This window comes from Protomyctophum parallelum (assembly GCF_964188405.1).
Source record: "Protomyctophum parallelum genome assembly, chromosome: 23".
In the NCBI taxonomy this organism is placed as follows: domain Eukaryota; kingdom Metazoa; phylum Chordata; class Actinopteri; order Myctophiformes; family Myctophidae; genus Protomyctophum; species Protomyctophum parallelum.
The window spans coordinates 15,166,613-15,186,944 of NC_139715.1; the positions used below are offsets into that span (position 1 = coordinate 15,166,613).

General features: G+C 43.0%; 1 protein-coding gene across 1 annotated transcript in view; it reads right to left on the minus strand.

Annotated features, from left to right (window-relative positions):
- Positions 1-2,756: 2,756 nt before the first annotated feature.
- gckr (glucokinase (hexokinase 4) regulator) overlaps positions 2,757-20,332 on the minus strand; it is a gene marked incomplete at both ends in the record, with an annotated part of 26,075 nt that continues 8,499 nt past the window's right edge. The window contains 9 exons of the mRNA XM_083758912.1: positions 2,757-2,792; positions 14,981-15,061; positions 16,591-16,725; positions 17,301-17,444; positions 17,789-17,866; positions 18,767-18,864; positions 18,979-19,075; positions 19,584-19,660; positions 20,244-20,332. The exon at positions 20,244-20,332 is cut by the window's right edge and continues 9 nt beyond it. Of these exons, the coding sequence (XP_083615038.1) occupies positions 2,757-2,792; positions 14,981-15,061; positions 16,591-16,725; positions 17,301-17,444; positions 17,789-17,866; positions 18,767-18,864; positions 18,979-19,075; positions 19,584-19,660; positions 20,244-20,332 (835 nt within the window). The remainder of the gene's footprint in view (positions 2,793-14,980; positions 15,062-16,590; positions 16,726-17,300; positions 17,445-17,788; positions 17,867-18,766; positions 18,865-18,978; positions 19,076-19,583; positions 19,661-20,243) is intronic.

Sequence of the window (20,332 nt, forward strand, 5' to 3'; positions counted from 1 at the left end):
AAATAAAGGCAGGATATAACACTATTTGTTTTGTTTTACTTCTTATAAATAATTTGATCTGCCCAAAAGATTTGACAAACATATTGTCGTGATTTGTCAAGAGCCGAGTTGGATTTGTCCGCGGCGTAACCGTCTTTAAATAAATACTTTTTGAAAAGCCTATGGAGAATCATTTCCTGGGCCACTCTAAAAGGGGACGGGACTGCAACGCTCTATTATATCGATGTTGGTTTACAGCACTTTAAACAAACATTATATGTGGCCCTCAATTTTTTGAATTATGGATACATATATTGCTTGTTTGTTTTGTTATGTAAATATAGGGCAACGTCATACAGTATTAGTATGCCTTTAAGGGGGATCATGAACCTGTCGTTCTAGCTGTAGGCTACTTTAACATTATTAACATCGTATGGAACGTGTAGGCCTACAGTATAGAAATAAAGAGGGTGGGGACTTTGGGAATTGCAGCTGTCGTCCGTACTGGCCCCATTTACAGTAGACTGCAGTCACATCATTTTTAAGGAGTCTAGGGATTCATATTTCTTAACGGCTGTTGGTAGGGCGTTGCACATTTTAGTGGCATATGTAGGAACAAAATGAATTCAACCGCTTGTTTGAATGTGGTTTGTGGAACACCCTCTGGTGTTTTGGGGGTCCTTGACATGAAATATTGAGAACCACTGATATAGAAACATGACCACGGGACCAGGCCCATTGCAAGTTGCTGTACTAGTACTGTATGTCGTCAAGCCTAAGCCATTTAGATAGCTCTAATTAAGCAGACAGCCCAATGGCACAGTCCAATGGCAATTCCCCAAACACTACCCAGACACTCTACAGTACACACTATGCAGTAGCTGCTAATAAAACTATCCCTACTTAGCGAGCTCCCAGGAAGTGGGTCACAGGATGTTCAGTCTCAGGAGGGGTCATCCGTGCTTGTTAAGCTGGTCTTGCATACTCTTGTGTTGCCATGTCTGCTTATTCTAAGCAGACATGGCAACACAGACATAATTATGTCTGCTTATTCTGAGCAGACATGGCAGCAGTTGTGCCAGTGATGTCACGGACACTGGTCTCACCTCCTTCCTGGACTACATGTTGTCTCAGTAAGACAGCCCTCTCCCTCTCCACAAGGTGGGGTGAGTGCAGCAAAGCCTCATGGTCATTGTAGTAATCCAGCAGTGAGACCAGTGTCCATGACATCACAGACAAATACTAAAATATCTAAAAACACATATTACCCACAAACAAACCACAGGAAAGTGTTTGTCTCCCAAACATCATTAAAATAAGATCGGATGGCCAAAGGGGTGAAGTGGCCCTATAAAGTTGCTTATTTGGACTTGCTTCCTGATGTTGTTTAAACCAGTGGTTCTCAAACATTTTCATGTCAAGGACCGCCCAAATTAAGATGAAGTTGTCCAAGGACCCCCAATCTATAAATACTTTGTGCGAGGGACCACCTAACCAGATTTGTGCATTTTTTAAATACATATATTTAAAATGTGTGACGATGTCAACGTGCGTTGAAGATTCTTTTGAAAATAGCAGATCTACAAGCTCACAACGTTGCGTTGTGACGATGTGTTGTGATTGCGCTGGACCTCATAGGTTTAAAGCGCTCATGTGGCCTATAGTCGCTTCTACTGGGCTTGTTTTCATAGACCTGGCTGCTTACTAGTAATTGCTTTAGCAAAATCTGGCAACACACATTGCTGCATATAGTAGGATTGAGTTCACACTCAGAGGAAACGGACGTTTTTAGATCAAAGTGAGGATGCTGGTATAGTCTGAAGCAGACAGGAGGAGACGGGACGTTTTTGGACTCATGAGACAGAAAAAAAAAGCTTGCACAAAAGGGAATGTCAACGCAGGTTTAAAGATGCAAAAATATGTTCTGTGTTGTTGCACCAATTAAGCCCCTACTGTCTACTAGCTTACTTAAGGCCAGGGACGTGCAGAGAGTGTTGGATGGGCAGGGGCTGAAATCCCATAAGAGGGCACTTTTGGACAAAAATAGCTATGTTTGGGGAGCAACCCAGCACTCTTTAGCTAGTGGAGATGCAGGAGGTGTACGAATCAAATTTGTTCTACACAAAATGCTGCGTTCAAGTTCAGGAGACTTGGGGGAAAAAAGCAATTATCCTGAATGCATGCTGCATTCGTGTGCTGGAAAGGGCAGTTGTTTTACAGACAGGGTAAAAGGGCAGGGGCTGGAGCCCCCTTTGATGTCAATGTGTGCACGTCTCTGCTTAAGGCCCTTTCAGACCGGCAGAGTGACGCGTGGCGTTCTCGCCTGGATCAGTGAAAGGTCTGCTCATGAGGGGGCAGAGGGGCGCAGGAAGTGTGAAAAATAAGCTCGCCACAATCCAGGTGACATGCAGGTCTAGTCGCCCGCGGACGTACGTGTGGGACAATTTCACGGGACCACGCCCGTGAAATACGCTTGCGTAATCGCACTCAACTTCTCCGCTGCACGTCTAAAAAGAAATGCACGCCTCTCATTGAAAATGAATTAGCGGTACAAAAATTCAAAGCATAGAAACATAGCATATAGAATCAACGTGGGACATGGATACAGGAGGTACAGGAGTGCCTAAAAAGGTTAAAATCAGTTCACATTAAAAGCCAGGAAAAAAAGGTGCGTTTAAGAAGGGATTTGAAAATGTTAATTGTTTGAGCAGCTCTAATATGGGGGGGGGGGGGGGGGGTTGTTCCAAAGCTCAGGGGCTGCCACCGCAAAAGCGCGGTCACCTCTTGTTCTGATTACCTGTCGAACCAGGGGTCTTCAACAGGGACGCAGGACGCATGATTTGGGATCGCACTGGAATGGTTGGCATGCCACAACTTCTGAGTAGGCTCAGCACACCCAGGGCACAGCACACTAGATTTTCGAACGACAATGCACATGTGGATAACTAATGTTATAATGTAAGAAGTCTTTCAAACGTTGCAGCAGCATAAGTAATAACAGTAAGGCAAACAAGTCATTAGGTTATTAATACTACGATAATCAAACTGTATGTAGGCTACAATGTGTGGCGTATCATCAGTGTTGGGACCATTACTTTTAAAAAGTAACTAGTTACAGTTACTAGTTACATCATTTCAAAAGTAACTTAGTTACTTTACTGTTACTTAAACCAAAAAGTAAAACGTTACTTTGAAAAGTAACTTTTTCGTTACTTTTCGGCTCGGCTCGCCGGAACCGGCACCGGCACCGGCGAGCCGAGCCGAAAAGTAACGAAAAAGTTACTTTGCCCCGCATCCAAAACACATCCAAAATATGCTATTTCCGTGCTCAGACCCAGGGACACAGCCAGCCAGCCAGGGACACACATAGTTGTCTATAATAGGAGTGGTTGCACCACTCAAAAAGAAAAACGGGCTCCCACTTCCAGGCCATTCATTCATGCCTTCAGTTCAGTACAGTGATAAAGAAAAAGTGCCCTTCTGGGCACAGGTCTCCACCAGGTTATCCACAGATCCGTGCAGTTAGAGGTAAAAACACTTTTCGGCCAGTTATAGCGCCACCTTGAGGCTGAGTTGAAATTGTTCATGTGGCATTTTGTCCTCGGCCTAGTGGGAATGTGGGTGCACAATTTCACGGAAATCACGCGATGTGTTCATGATTTGCAGCATTTTGTTTGAAACTGAGCACTCCTGTGAACTTTGGAAGCCAATCTTAACCAATCAGGATGGAGTGTGAGAAATATGAAAGACCGGTTTGGTTGAATGGCTCTAGAGAGACTGTGTACCAATTTGCGTGATGTTTGGACAAAATCTGTAGGTGTGCTGTGCAAAAACCTGTTTTGCACAAAGCGGCCTCCTGGTGGCGCTATAACAGGCCGTTCTGGAAAGTTTGGGGCAGAGGTTCATGGTTGGCATCCAGGGAGTGTGTGTGCAAAATTTGGCATCGACCGGGTTAACGGTGGCTGAGATTAGCTGGTCACGGACGGACGGACGGACACACGGACGGACGGACGGAGTGCAAAACATACTCTCCCCATGCCTTCGGCTGGTGGAGACAATAATACCAATAGCAGGGGGGACTGGTGGTGATTTTGATGATGCTATGTAGGCCTATCAATACATATTTATAGCAAACAACTAAATACAAGTAGGCTACAACCAACACACAACATGAGGGTTCCAGTTCCACTGCTCTTATTGGTGGTGGTGGCAATACTAATTTGAGTCTGGATTTATAAACAAAGTAAGACCAAAACCAGAATTAATATTTGATAATCAAACACACACGCGCAAAGTCTCTTTCAGTATCTGTCTGTCTCTCTCTCTCTCACTCAAAAGTAGGCTACGCACACTGTCACACACACACACACACACGTGCGCAGCCTCTTTCAGTGTCTGTCTGTCTATCTCTCTCTCTCGCTCACATGATGTGCATACACGGCGCACACGTCACACACACACGCGCGACCGACAAACAAACACACGGTGGTATAGCCGGTGGGAGCTGAGACTCAACAACTTACTTTGACTATGTGCTTTGTGCTGGATTGGAGCAGCTGAAGGAAATAAGGAGGAATATATCCATTTGAAACGCGATATGGCCATGGGCGCCGCCATGACACTATAGTCAAGAGTAAACAAACTTGCGCATCACCACGTGTAGTACACACAAAAACGCACACTCCTCCTCCTCCTCCTCCTTCTCGCCCGCAAGGCAAGCATGACAGTTCTTCTCATTCTCCCCGATCGAGACTACATGAAAAATAACGGAAGAGTAACGGAATAACGTACCATGTAGTAACAGTAACAAGTTACTGAATTTAAAAAAATAACGCGTTACAGCAACCATTACTTCCGAACGTAACGCCGTTATTGTAACGCATTATTTACGTTACGTTACGTCCCAACACTGCATATCATATGCGTGGGGTATCAGTTCTCAGCTTTCATCAGATGCTCGTAGGAAATGTCTTGCCGTTATTATGACACTATTGACAACCTGTTGGATGTCAACTAGCCTACAGATGCAATGTACTACAGAAAACATTTAAGGGACGGAACCTTCTATAGTGGTAGGCCTACCCATGTAATGTTGAATTGTATGATAATTGTTTTTCTCAGTCTCACCAACTCCTGGCTCAATTCCCCACATGCTTGTGTTTACAAAAGAACAATTAAAGGCTTAAACGGCACTATATACTTTGTCCATGCATTCTTACCGATGCATTATGGTTATGTTGACTATTCTGTGAATCAGTCTTAAACCTAGAACTACCCTACAGGTTGTTATGAAGTTGTGTTAATAATAATGCAATCAAATACATGAACCAGGAAAACAGGAATAGTTTAGAAGATTGTTTATTAAAGAAAACAAAAGTAGCTCACAGGCAGGGTGGCAGACAGATAAACAAAACTACCGTAATTTCCGGACTATAAGCCGCGGCTTTTTACCCATGATTTGAACCCTGCGGCTTATACAACGGTGGGGCTTATCTATGGATTTTTACAGCTAACGCAGAGCCATCTCAGGCTCTGAGCTAACGTAGCTGCGGCTTATAGTCCGGTGCGGCTTGTATATGGGATTTTCCCTAAATTTGGCTGGTGTGGCTTATATTCAGGTGCGGCTTATAGTCCGGAAATTTGCAAGGCAGAGATGATGCCCCAAAGAAGAAATAAATGACCAGGAAACATGTAATTTAATTGAACCATTCAAAAATCTATATTTGTAATAATCTGTCAAATCAAATATGCCGTTAACTCGTTTTATTGAGATATGATAATTTATCTGCTAAATCGAAATGCATGAGAACTAAAAGGGGAGAAAAAATTAATATTTTTCAATGAATAGTTTAAACTATTTGGGAGGTACCTCTGCAGACCACTAGGAGGTGCTCTGAGGCCCACAATGTTGAGAATGGCTGCCAGAACCAGTGCTTCCCAAACATTTTCCAAAAGTCTTTAGCTCGAGACCCCCCCCCCCCCCCCAAAATGTAATACTTGTGACCCTTAATAATTGGTATGCGACCCAAGCAGTGTTTGTGGAACACTGCTTTAAAAACCATAGTCACGCAGTTTCATATCAAACATTATATATAAAAAATAAATAAATAAATCCATATAGAGGAGGAAAATATTGCATCCCTACTCTCCAGTGTGAAAGATCTTTTGGTGTCGTTTGAGACCGTTTTTTAGAGAGAACCGTTTCCCACATTCATCACAGCAGTAAGGCTTCTCTCCAGTGTGACTTTTTTGGTGGCTCAAGAGATGGATTTTCCAAACGTCAAGACGAGCAAAAGCCTTCCCACATGTTTCACAGCTGAACGGCTTCTCTCCAGTGTGAGTTCTCTTGTGGACTAGAAGACCAGAACTCAGAGTGAAGCTTTTTTCACATTGATCACAGCCGTAAGGCCTCTCTCCAGTGTGAGTTCTCTTGTGGACTAGAAGACTAGAACTCAGAGTGAAGCTTTTCCCACATTGGTCACAGCTGTAAGGCTTCTCTCCAGTGTGAATTCGCTTATGTAATATGAGGCTGCCACTTTGGCTGCATCTTTTCCCACACTGGTCACAACAATAAGGCTTCTCTCCACTGTGTATTAGTTTGTGATGTTTGAGATATGACTTTGAAGTGAAGCATTTCCCACACTGGTCACAGCTGTAAGGCTTCTCTCCAGTGTGAATTCTTTGATGTATTGTGAGATGAGGATATTGAGTGAACCTTTTCCCACATTCATCACAGCTGAAAGGCTTCTCTCCAGCATGGAGCCTCTGGTGTTTTTTGAAATTTGACATGTCACTGAAGCTTTTCTCACATTGGTCACAGCTGTAAGGCTTCTCTCCAGTGTGAATTCTCTGGTGTATTTTGAGATGAGGACTTTGGGTGAAGCTTTTCCCACATTGGTCACAACGATACGGTCTTTCTCCAGCATGAGTTTGCTTATGCATTTTAAAACCATTGTAGGTAAAGCTTTTCCCACATTGGTCACAATGATACGGTCTTTCTCCAGTATGGGTGTACTCATGTGTTTTTAAACCCTGAGGCGAAGAGAAAAACTTCCCACACTGTCCGCAGCCGAAAGGCTTCCGTCCACTGTGAGTCATCTTGTGAACTACAAGGTTAGAACTCACAGTGAAGCTTTTCCCACATTGGTCACAGCTGTAAGGCTTTTCTCCAGTGTGGAGCCTCTGATGTGATTTTAAACTTGACTTTGTATTGCATCTATACCCACACTGGTCACAGCAGTAAGGCTTCTCTCCAGTGTGAATTATTTTGTGTTTTTTGAGATAAGAAGATGAAGAGAAGCTATTCTCACACTGGTCACAGCAATAAGGCTTCTCTCCAGTGTGAATTATTTTGTGCATTGTGAGAATATAACATGAAGTGAAGCTTTTCCCACACTGGTCACAGTAGTGGCGTCTTGCTTTAACAGAGGGCAGGGCAGGACGGGTATCTGAGATAGAAAATGTAGACATGATAGATTCAGGTCAATCACTCAGAAAGTAAAAACTATTGTACTTTTTTTCACCGATAGACTATATGCAATGTCATGTCACCCCCACCCCCCCATAGGATCTTTAATGAATTGCAGCTTGGTTAAAAGCACGTTCTATGAAAAACTGGAGGTTATATCGTAAGCAAATGCTCGCTTGCACCATTTACATCACCACAGTTATTGCATAACCTCCAGTTGCCTTTAAGTTAATGTCAGGGTAGCCTGAAAGAGACCTATGGTTTTCTGGGCATAGAGGGGCGGACCGTCTCTCGGCTGAGATATTTTATTTTATTTTATTTATTTTCTTCCTCCTATAAACAAATCTGCACAGGCTGCCCTGGGAGCAATCATAGTTGCGGTGTCACATTAAAGCAGACAGGACAACTTCAGTACATACCTATCCTGTACAACTTTACTACAGGTTGTAGCATTGCATGAAGCAGTCCAGGTCCCTTGTCCATCTCTCTCTGTTCCTCTGGTATCGTTGAAAGTGTTTTGGAGGACATCTGTCTTGTTGCAGTAGATCTCTGGTCTGTTGAAAAGACACCAGTAGCAAATGTTCAATTAAGGCATCATTCAGCAATTTTTTATAAGATCACTAAAATGTCCTACAAAAATTCAACTTCTATTTTTTTTTGTTTTTCTGGCCTCCTCTCTGTGATCTTCTATCCCCACAAATACCCAATTTTGAACAATCAGGATTTCTCATCATAATTGGGGTTTTTTGTATGTACAGTGGTCTCACAACAGGCCAACTTATTTGGTGCTACTCGTGATGTCATAGGTATCTCCCTAGTCCCTACTTTGTTGTCTTTGGAGATTGTTGGGGGGTGGGGGGGGGGGGGGGGATCTTATTATGAATCAAAGATGGGAGGGGAGTAGTTGGGATGAGGCGGAGAAAATAATTTGCAGATACAGCACCCCCACCCATCAGGACATTGTGGTACTGCAGCTAAAACTGCTTTAGAAGCCAGACGAAATGACATGGATTGGTTACATCAGGGTGGTGATTTGTGCTCAAACCATTAGAAATACGTTTGAGGGAAATAAACAATATGATATTAAATATTAAAAACCGTTTTAAAGGATTTTTTGGCATCCATTGTTAGGTATGCCCATATGATGACCACGGATGTATTTTGAGATGAGTACTTTGAATTAAGCTTTTCCCACATTGGTCACAGCGATACGGTCTTTCTCCAGTATGGGTGTACTTATGTGTTTTAAAACTTTTGAAGGTAAAGCTTTTCCCACATTGGTCACAACGATACGGTCTTTCTCAATATGGGTGTACTCATGTGTTTTTAAACCCTGAGGCAAAGAGAAAAACTTCCCACATTGTCCGCAGCCGAAAGGCTTCCGTCCACTGTGAGTTGTCTTGTGGACTACAAGGCTAGAACTTACAGCGAAGCTTTTCCCACATTGGTCACAGCTGTAAGGCTTTTCTCCAGTATGGAGCCTCTGGTGTGATTTTAAACTTGACGTTTGTAGTGCATCTATACCCACATTGGTCACAGCAGTAAGGCTTCTCTCCAGTGTGAATTATTTTAAAGAAGATGAAGAGAAGCTATTCTCACACTGGTCACAGCAGTAAGGCTTCTCTCCAGTGTGAATTATTTTAAAGAAGATGAAGAGAAGCTATTCTCACACTGGTCACAGCAGTAAGGCTTCTCTCCAGTGTGAAATATTTTGTGTATTTTGAGAAGATAAGATGAAGTGAAGCTTTTCCCACACTGGTCACAGTAGTGGCGTCTTGGTTTAACAGAGGGCAGGGCAGGACTGGTATCTGAGATAGAAAATGTAGACATGATAGATTCAGGTCAATCACTCCGAAAGTAAAAACTATTTTACTACAGAGACTTTTTTTCACCGATAAACTATATGCAATATAGTCTATTGCATATAGTCACAGGATCTTTAATTAATTGCAGCTTGGTTAAAAGCATGTTCTATGCGAAGTTTTATTTGATTAAATTAATGAAAAACTGGAGGTTATATCGTAAGCAAATGCTCGCTTGCACTACTTACATCACCACAGTTATTGCATAACCTCCAGTTACCTTTAAGTTAATGTTAGGGTAGTCTGAAAGAGACCTAGGACAAAAAAAAGATAGAGCACGGAGGTGTGGCCTGGTCTCCTGCGGGAGGTTTGCACATGCTCAGTGTAAACAGGAACTGCGATGATGGAGTGTTCCAGCAGAGGTACTAGAGGTGCATGAGAGTTGCTGACCCTGAACATAAATAATAAAAAGGATATAAAAAAAGAGAATAGTACAAAGTTGATTTTGTTTTTATTTTAAAAAGTATATCAAATGGAAAAATGGAAAAAAAATTGTGTATAACAGACTGAAAGATAAAGGACAAGTACATTTACTAAATGTTAATGTTTTTGTATATTTTCCTTTCCATGTTCTTTATTACATGTGTCAAACTTTTATTTTGTGAAATGACAAAGGAACATGGATACTGTTCATTCAAGTGCTGTGGATGATATAAAACATATGAAAATGGAAGGGTGACTGCTGTTTAATTCTCAACTGTTCTGGATCTCATTATTTACATCACAAGTTATGAGCTTTCTATCTAGCACCTCTGCTAGAACCTAAGAGTATATATGAATAGAGACGTCATCCGAGTTCTCCTTCCATCCACTTGCATGCTCAAAAGCACATGAGGCGATTTCACTCCTCCTTCCGGGTAGGAACAGAGTGCATTATGGGATGGATTGCAATAGTGAGTGGCCCCAAACACATGAACTCGCTGCCGTTGAACGCGCACGAGCGTGCATCCGTCGTCAACGTGCACAATGATAGTCAACGGACCAGCGTGTTCATGTGTTTGGGGCCAACTGCAATACCTTCATTCGGCCACTATGTCCATTTCGCCTCAGCGTTTCCTCTGGGTGCCTTCTCTATTCATATATACTCTAAGGCTGGAACACTCCGTCATCGCAGATCCTGTTTACACTGAGCATGTGCAAACCTCCCGCAGGGGACCGGGCCACACCTCCGTGCTCTATCCTCTTTATTTGTTCTAGAAAGAGACCTATGGTTTTCTGGGCATAGAGGGGCCATCTCTCAGCTGAGATATTTTATTTTATTTATTTTCTTCCTCCTATAAACAAATCTGCACAGGCTGCCCTGGGAGCAATCATAGTTGCGGTGTCACATTAAAGCAGACGGGACAACTTCAGTACATACCTATCCTGTACAACTTTATTACAGGTTGTAGCATTGCATGAAGCAGTCCAGGTCCCTTGTCCATCTCTCTCTGTTCCTCTGGTATCGTTGAAAGTGTTTTGGAGGACATCTGTCTTGTTGCAGTAGATCTCTGGTCTGTTGAAAAGACACCAGTAGCAAATGTTCAATTAAGGCATCATTCAGCAATTTATTTTATATAAGATCACTAAAAGGTCCTACAACATGAAATTCAACTTCTATTTTTTTTCACGTCCCCTTCACGTTTGGATTAATCGTGGCGTCAGGGTAAGAAACTTACATAGCGGAAACTTGCGCCGTTTCTGAAACGCGGTGGGAGGGGCCCAGTGTGTGACCTCATCTCGGAGCTACAGAATGAGCGTAGGGAGAGGGAACATATGGGGCTACATACTATAGATGTATACAATTGTATGGTACAAAACACTGAAGTCCTGAAACCAGAAACCTAACCGGCTTGTATCGCAGTCAGACCTTGAAGAAAAGTCTACAATAATGCCCAGACTCTTCTTCAACAAAGATGGCGAAAGCAAACATTATTTTGCATGGTACAAAACCCAAGTTCAAGGACCACTGCATGGTTGAGAACCACTGAGTTGACTGTTCTACAATGACTATAGTTAATCAACACACACGCATCACGCACGCACGCGCGCTAAGTATTAGCAGCTAGGACCACTGAAAGCACTGAAAGCAAAGACTTAAATCATGCCTGGCTTCTGTGTTGTTTGTAGCCCCGATACGTTCCCTCAGTCCCTGCGCTCATTCGGAGCTACAGAATGAGCGTAGGGAGTGAGGGAACGGAATAAGGTTAGCGTTAGGTTGAACAGTTTAAGCATAATATACTTAAGTTACTTTAGAAATACCAGGCCGCGCATCCGTGACAACATGCAGAAGATTAAAAGTTTTACACACAAAAGTAATTCTCACCTGAAGTTCAACAGCTGCTGGCTGCTGCTGATATAGTCACTGTGTGCTGTTAGACAGAGACTGCTGCGGAGGAGTGGAACGACTCGGAGAGAGCAGAGCCTTATACGGCTCTGGGAGAGAGAGAGAGAAGCCAGTGGTGGAGTAGCTAGAAGGCGACCCAAACGCTATTCCCACAAAGAAAGACTGGAGCTGAAAGGGAGAGGATGGATGGAGGCAAAATGTAAATTGAACACAGCTGTGTTAAATGTGCATTGTGTTCAGCCCCCAGCGTGCAGCAGAGAATGATGCTGCAGGCAACAACAAAACAAGTAAATTTGAAATCTAATCTGGGAGAGAGAAATGCAAAACAAAGGGAAAACAGTACTACTGTCTGTCAGTGTCAGTGGCTGAGCCTGGCGGGGGGGGGGGGGGGGGGGGGCTAAGGCTAATACTAATACTCAGGGCTAATATTGTTAGGACACCATGTTCTAGGGTGCGCTCGTTTTACTCCGCCCCGGCCCACCGGCTACTACTAAGTGCTTAAGCTATGCTATAGTGCCCTCCTGTGTACAAAGTGGCACATGTCATTGTCACTAATGATTGACAATTGATGATGATGATGATGATGTCATGATGATGATGATGATGATGATGATAATAACACCTTTTAGCCTGTGACCCAAAAGAGAAAGTTCACAAAGCATCACTTCTGGCCGCATAGTGAGCTTGTAGATTAGATAGGCTATGTTCATTACTTCTTAAACATTTGTTTTCTAATTTATGGAATTACTTAGATCTTTCTTTTATTAATTCAAGAAATTAGAAACATATTGTTTATTTTTTATGTTTTGAAACATATAATAATTAAAATACCCGTCTGTAAACCAACTGCCCTTTCCAGACCACGAATGCAGCATTTACTATGGCGATAGAAATGCAACTGCCTTCCTCCCCTTTCCATGCCATGCCGGAGGGCAGCATTCAGGAGAATTGCTTTTTTCCCCGAAGTCTCCTGAACTTGAGCGCAGCATTTTGCTCTGAACTAATTTGTTTCTAAATCCATGTCGTACCGCATCTCCAGTAGATAGAGTGCTGGGTTGCGCCCCGAAAATAACTGATCTACAAGCTCTCAACATGTCTGTAGATCTGCTATTTTCACAATTTTTGTCCAAAAGTGCCCCTGCCCCGCTAACACTCTCTGCACGTGCCTGGAGTCTATAGGCCTATATTACTGTGTATGCTGGGATTCAATGTTGCTTACAGGAAATTAAACGTGTGTGTGTGTGTGTGTGTGTGTGTGTGTGTGTGTGTGTGTGTGTGTGTGTGTGTGTGTGTGTGTGTGTGTGTGTGTGTGTGTGTGTGTGTGTGTGTGTGTGTGTGTGTGTGTGTGTGTGGATTGGAATTAACGGGTTTACTGTATTTAAGTATTTGTTGCTTTAGGAAACACAAGCACTGGCCTTTTCTCTCTGTCCCCAAAAACACGAGCAGCGGTGCTGTGTCTGCTGTGTGTTTAGCTAGTTCTACTGTAAAGTACACAACTGTGAAAATGTCATGATATTATCATATATGATAGGAATACATTTGTCTCCTGTGTTGACTGTGCATACTGTGCAAGTCACACACTGAGACCCCTTTTCCACCGGTTGGTTCCCAATGGGAACCGGTTCAGTTCTTTTTGGTTTTTAGTCCATGAGCCAGAGCTCCAGAATTGGTGGGCAAACTATACCCTATATTAAATTGTTTATAGGATCAATACAAGTAAATTAATACATGATAACCCTTCCACAGTAGTAGCTTTTTCATATTTTCGATTATTTTGCATATTTTCCTACATAATGCCTCATTTGCATATTTAAAAATGAAAAAAAAAATTTAATACAATAGATCATTGTCTTCATGTAAGTACTCAATTGGGGAAGTTTCACGGTGATAACAATCTAATATAGGTATGGTTTTGCCCACTCAATTCATAATTAACGTTTCAATTAGCTCTGGCTCATGGACTAAAAACCAAAAAGAACTGAACCGGTTCCCATTGGGAACCAACTGGTGGAAAAGGGGCCTGATTGAATATTTCATTGACATTTGCAACAACAACAAAAGTACAGTGTGCTCGTTTACCTGTGCCCAGGTAAAAAGGAATACAAGAAGACTCACCCCGTTTCTGTTTTCCTCCCAGAATTTTCCCCAGTGAGGGGTGGAAGAGGCTGGACAGCAGACGGCTGGATTTTGAATTTCTCTAACTATAAACTTTCATGACAGCAGACAGCCTAAGTACAAATATAATTTATGAAAAGCTACTACAGTGAAGTCTGTTCACAGAAGTTGTTGTAGGATATGTGGGGATTATCTGACGAGGTACCATTTGAGGGGGCAAAACCTTACATATATACTAAATAATACTAAATTGTTTATAGCAGGGTCAATAAATGTAATATTAAATAACCTTTCCACAGGAGTATCTTTTTATATTTTTCCAAAAAGAATACAAACAGCCAATAGCATATTACAAAGTTATCCCCCTCACTGGGGAAAATTCCGGGAGGAAAAACGGGCACGCACCGGGGTGAGTCTTCTTGTTACCGGTAAAAAGATAATAGCAACCGGCCAGGAAGGTGTCGGCAGCACTTAAGCCCTGGCCATGATAGTGGCCATAGTGCTAAAAGCAGTATAACCAGTTTCATCTCCTCAGCCTACCTACAGTATAGACTATTCAGTGTGTTTTATTCTTCATACTTTTTCTAAAAGCTAAAAGCACTATCTTTCCTGCCTTGATCTTATTACTTTTTTGTACTTCAAGAGGGAGTCCCCCCTTATCCCCTCTACATATCTGATAACCTCCATACTTGAGGACTAAGCTAGGCCATCATGGGCCTGGAGAGTGCTGTCACAAGTGGTGTGGATGGGGTTCAGATTGTCTTTTCTGGATCATTTTAACAGTAAGAGGGCATGCTACTGTAGCTCATGGTGCAGTGTGCTCCAAGACTCTCCATAAAAACCCAATCTAACCAAACCTCCTGTGTCCCTGCTGCTATCTGACATACAATCATTGTCTCCACCAGGCCGAAGGCATGGGGTTTTGCACTCCGTCCGTGTGTGTGTGTGTGTGTACTACTATAAAGCAACTAACCACCTCTCCCATTTTCATGCAAGTAATTGACAATATATAAAGTCACAGCACCAACTTTAATGAGGCAGTATTGCTTTGTTTTCAAAATATAAGGTTTACTTAATTTCCTGAACATCCTGTACATTTTGGAGTTAGGTGCAGAGATATTTAGACAGCAGAGACAGCAGTTAGACAGCAGTCTGTGTGTGTGCGTGCGTGCGTGCGTGCGTGCAGTTGCTTATGAGTCATGACAGACAAGCCTCCACAGTGTCGCGTACACAGGGTCGACTCTCCAAGTGAGATTGTGCCTCCTGGATGGAACGGCCAGTCAGCAGACATATCAAAGCCAGGGGGACCACCTGAACAGAGAATACACAAACAGAGTGATTACCTCACCTTCCCTTCCCTTCCCTTCCCTTCCCTTCCCTTCCCTTCCCTTCCCTTCCCTTCCCTTCCCTTCCCTTCCCTTCCCTTCCCTTCCCTTCCCTTCCCTTCCCTTCCCTTCCCTTCCCTTCCCTTCCCTTCCCTTCCCTTCCCTTCCCTTCACGTCTCTCTTCAACCATCCCTCAATTTCTCTCCATCCATCCATTTGATTTGGAGACATTTATTAATCCCACGTGGGGAAATTCAGCTTCACCCAGCTAATGGGCGGCTGCTTTGATGGTCATGATGAGCGCTTGGGGGAGCTGTTAAACGACGACTTCACCCATTTTCAACTATACTGTATCATATAATTGGTCCTCACTAAGGCTCATGATAAAATGGTGCCATTGTTCTCGATCAGTGTCTCATAGGAGGGATGTGGACACTTTTTGAGGGGCGCTAGCCCCTCCTATACACAGGTTTAATTTTTGTCTTTTAATTTTGTAAAATAAACATATTTATTTTAAATGTTTTTTTTTGTGGCTTCTGCCTTTATTTTATATTTTTTATAGAGGGACAGACAGTAGGTGGGGAGAGAGATGGGGGAGTGACATGCAGTAAAGGCCGTCGGGATCGGGAGTCGAACCCGCGGCCCACTGCCAGACTGGATTACCAGCCAAGGTGCCTGGACTGCTGAGCCACGGCCCAGGCTTATTGTCTCTTTATTGTTAATGGTGTTTAATGTTTGTGTTGGCACCGTTTGTCACCATTACATCACCTAATCAACATGAGATAGACTTTAAAATATTAGCGCCCACCACCCATCCATCCTCCCACCCATCCATCCATCCATCCATCCATCCATCCACCCACCCACCCATCCATCCATCCATCCATCCACCCATCCATCCATCCATCCACCCACCCACCCATCCATCCATCCATCCATCCATCCACCCATCCATCCATCCATCCATCCATCCACCCACCCACCCATCCATCCATCCATCCATCCACCCACCCACCCATCCATCCATCCATCCACCCACCCATGCACCCACCCACCCATGCACCCACCCATCCACCCATCCATCCACCCACCCATCCATCCATCCATCCATCCATCGGGGTGCATACTTATAGTTTAGACTAGACATTGGTTAGACATGGGTTAAGGTTAGGTTTAGGTGTGCTGCCCCGTGGGAGGTTAGGTTTAGGGTGAGGGTTTGAGATAGGTTGTAGTTGTAGGACTAATGACTGGTCTAACCAATGACTAGTCTAAACCAAAAACTGTCTAAACTAAGTACTGCACCCCATCCATCCACCCACCCACCCACCCATCCATCCATCCATCCACCCACCCATGCACCCACCCACCCATGCACCCACCCATCCACCCATCCATCCACCCACCCATTCATCCATCCATCCACCCATACATCCACCCATCCATCCACCCACCCACCCATCCATCCATCCACCCATACATCCACCCATCCATCCATCCATCCATCTAACTCCGTACCTTGCTCCTGGTGCCGGCAGTGAGTGTGTGTGTGGTGAGGTCACAGGAAGTGATGCTAGCCGGCAGCTCTTCTGAGCGGTAGATGGCTCTCAGCAGAGCCCTCTCACAGTGGGCCTCGGGACCCCCACTCAGCTTCTACAGAAGAATAGATGATAGTATTGCTGTCAGCCAATGATATTATCAATTATTTTTGTAAATACTACTTCATCATACTACAGTGTCACGCAACAGTAGCCGATCTGCAAACTCACAACAAGTTGCGATGCAACACTTTGTGAACTTGTAGATCTGTTTAAATTGATTTATATATATAAATATTGAACCGATGAAAAGTATTCACAAGAGCTTGTGACTAAATAATAACTACATTGGATCCATTAGAACACAGGTTCTTTTTTTCTTCTTTTTTCTTTTACATTTCTTGTTTCTAGACAGACAGACTTGCTGTTGATTTATTTTGTGTTTGGTGCCATCAACTGCTAAGCAACTGCTAAGCAACCGCCTGCGTGCGTGTACCACAGAGCGCATGGCTCTGTGGTACAGCTTGGTGTTAATGGGGACAGACCTGCAGTAAGGCTCTGTGGTACAGCTTGGTGTTAATGGGGACAGACCTGCAGTAAGGCTCTGTGGTATACAGCGGGTGTTAATGGGGACAGACCTGCAGTAGGCGCATGGCTCTGTGGTACAGCTTGGTGTTAATGGGGACAGACCTGCAGTAGGCGCATGGCTCTGTGGTACAGCTTGGTGTTGGTCACCTGGACGTCGATCATGTGGTTCTGGTAAATCTTCCCGTTCAGGACATGCGCTCCGGTGCTCACTGCGTTCAGCACCAACTTGGTGGACAGCTCCCGGTACTGAGAGAGAGAGACAGAGAGAGACAGAGAGAGAGAGAGAGAGAGAGACTCAGGCGCTTTCATTAAAAAAAAACTCACACCCGTGTGAAGTGAGGGGCGCTCTATGTACATCATAATTGTTTTTTAAATATATATATAGTTTTTAATTGGGGACAGTAAAGCAGCACATCTGACAAGTAAATCTTTGCACCCATTTTTTTCTTTTTTAAAAACATCACAAAGCATCACAGAAACACAAACACAAAGAAACAGCGTACACCCCCCAACGAAACAAGGACAAACAGGACAAAAAATAATAAAATTAAAATATCGTACATCATCATGACGTAACATGCGTGCGTTACCATGTGCAGTGAGTCTTGTGGAACAGACGAAGGCCAGGTGATGTTTAGGACTGATGAACACAGACGAGTGATGTTGCCCTGGAATGGTATGTGGGATTCTCATTAATCTCTCTCTCTCTCACACACACACACACACACACACACACACACACACACACACACACACACACACACACACACACACACACACACACACACACACACACACACACACACACACACACACACACACACACACACACACACATATTTATTTGAATGAAACTGCCTGAGTTATACTTCGTTGCGCATGGGTGTTGCCATCACGCAACTACAGTAGGCCTATAAGTCCGGCTTAAAGTAAAGCAATAATATGTCAACATTTTAAAACCTTTTTTATTTTATTCAGACAGCCAGCAATGAGTAAAACACTCCCACAACATTTAGTCTCTGTGACACATCCAGGGGTCACAATCTGCATTCAAAGAATGTTCCTAGAAGCTTTGTCATTGGTCAAAAAAATAAACCCCGGTCGAAATGACTAGCCAAGCAGGAAGTAGACCGGTAAATCGACCAATGACAAAGCTTCTAGGAAAATCTTTGAAAGCGTTTTACCCATTGCTGGCTGTCTGATACGGAAATAATAATAAAAAAAAGGTCATTCAAATCTTGACATATTATCACTTATAGCAGCTTTAACCCATTTAGACCTGGGGACGATTCTACAAATTCCTTCTAAATTCTGACAGTTTTCTATGTCAGTGACATTTTCATGTCAAGTACCCTCAAAAATTGGCTGCTGACCCCCATCTGAGAATATGTTGTTCCAGGGACCCCCCAGAACCAAAGATTTAACTTAAAACATTTGCTCTGAAAGAATATATATTCAAGTTTGTAGAGCTTGTAGATCTGCTATTTTTCAATAGCTAAAGTATAACATAATGCTTTAAAACACCAAAATGGGTTCCCGCCTAAAATGGGTTAAAAAGCTGGTCTTACAGTAGCAGTGGTTCCATCCAGTCCATGACAAAGAACATGGAGGTTGGACGTCTTCTGTCTCACTCTTTCAGCCAGCTCCTCCACAGCACAGACATCATCTGGGAAGAGAGGGTATAGACACAACGCATGTCAGAGACCTATAATCTCTCATAAGAGGTGGATAAAACTAAAAGACCATTTCAGCTTGACATTGTATGATCGCACATACTCACTGGAGTCGGTGTAGATGAGAACAACGGTGTCTTTGTCGTTAAGAGAGGGCCAAACCAGCTGGTCAAAGTCCTCGTGGGCTATGCAGAACTGGGGACCCTTACAAATTATTAAGAAGATTATTTTTTTATTTCTTTAATGAGAAATGAAATAATTTAGGTCTAATCATAGCTTTGTATATTAGCATACACAAAGAGACACATTTACATTTTGTCCAAAGGTCATTAAATGTTACTTTGTTAAGTAATTGATTCATTGTTAGCTAAACTTTGGGGGCTCTTATAGATGGGTCTTTGATACGGGTAGGATTATAGACAAAAAAGGTATTCTTCCTTCAAGTTGTACTGCTTAATTCCCAAAGGTGTAAAATGCAGACTTCCAAGGCATGCACTCCTACTTTGGCGGGCAAAAAATGTATATGGTTTATTGATGACCTGCAAGGCAAATAAGATGCATTATTAATTAATTAATGCATTATTTATTTTTGAATCTTCAAGGAATTTAGATTCATGAAACGTGAGTGGTGTCTCTGTCTGCTGTCTGGCAGACGGCAGACAGAATAATAATTATTTTTATTTTTTTAATTCATGTGAGCAGAAACAAATACCAGTGTCGTTAGAGGACCTTCAGTGTTGTTCAGCTCCCGATAACCTCCATGAATAAAGGCTCTGATGTCTTCATAGTCTGACGCAGTGACGCACGCACGCACACACACACACACACACACACACACACACACACACACACACACACACACACACACACACACACACACACAGTTATTATGAATCATACAGAATATCTATTTCATGAAACTATTCTCCTTCCTATATGCATAAGTCCACATCTCTCAATCCCTCTTGACCTCCTTCCATCCACAATGTCTCTCTCTCTCTCTCTCTCTCTCTCTCTCTCTCTCTCTCTCTCTCTCTCTCTCTCTCTCTCTCTCTCTCTCTCAATTTCAATTCAAAGGAGCTTTATTGGCATGAGAAAACATACGTTTACATTGCCAAAGCAAAAGTGGAACAAAACAAGATAAGATCAAGATAAAACAATAAAATAAACGTGTAAACAGAGCTGTGTTACATTAACACTTTGAGTAATACTATCTTGTGAAACTATAATATATATATTTTTTAAAGAGTGTGAATTTTCTGCCAGAGATAGTAATACATCCATATAGGTATTAGGAGACGCTTTATACTTTTGAAGGTTGACAGCAGTATTTAAATGTTTTAAACATGTTTAATTTAAAACTCTCCCTTACCTGCTCCAAATGTGGGGATGCACTCGCTGGCATCGATGAGGCTCACCACTGCCAGAGATCCCCAGGCCAAGTAACACACCCGTCTGCCA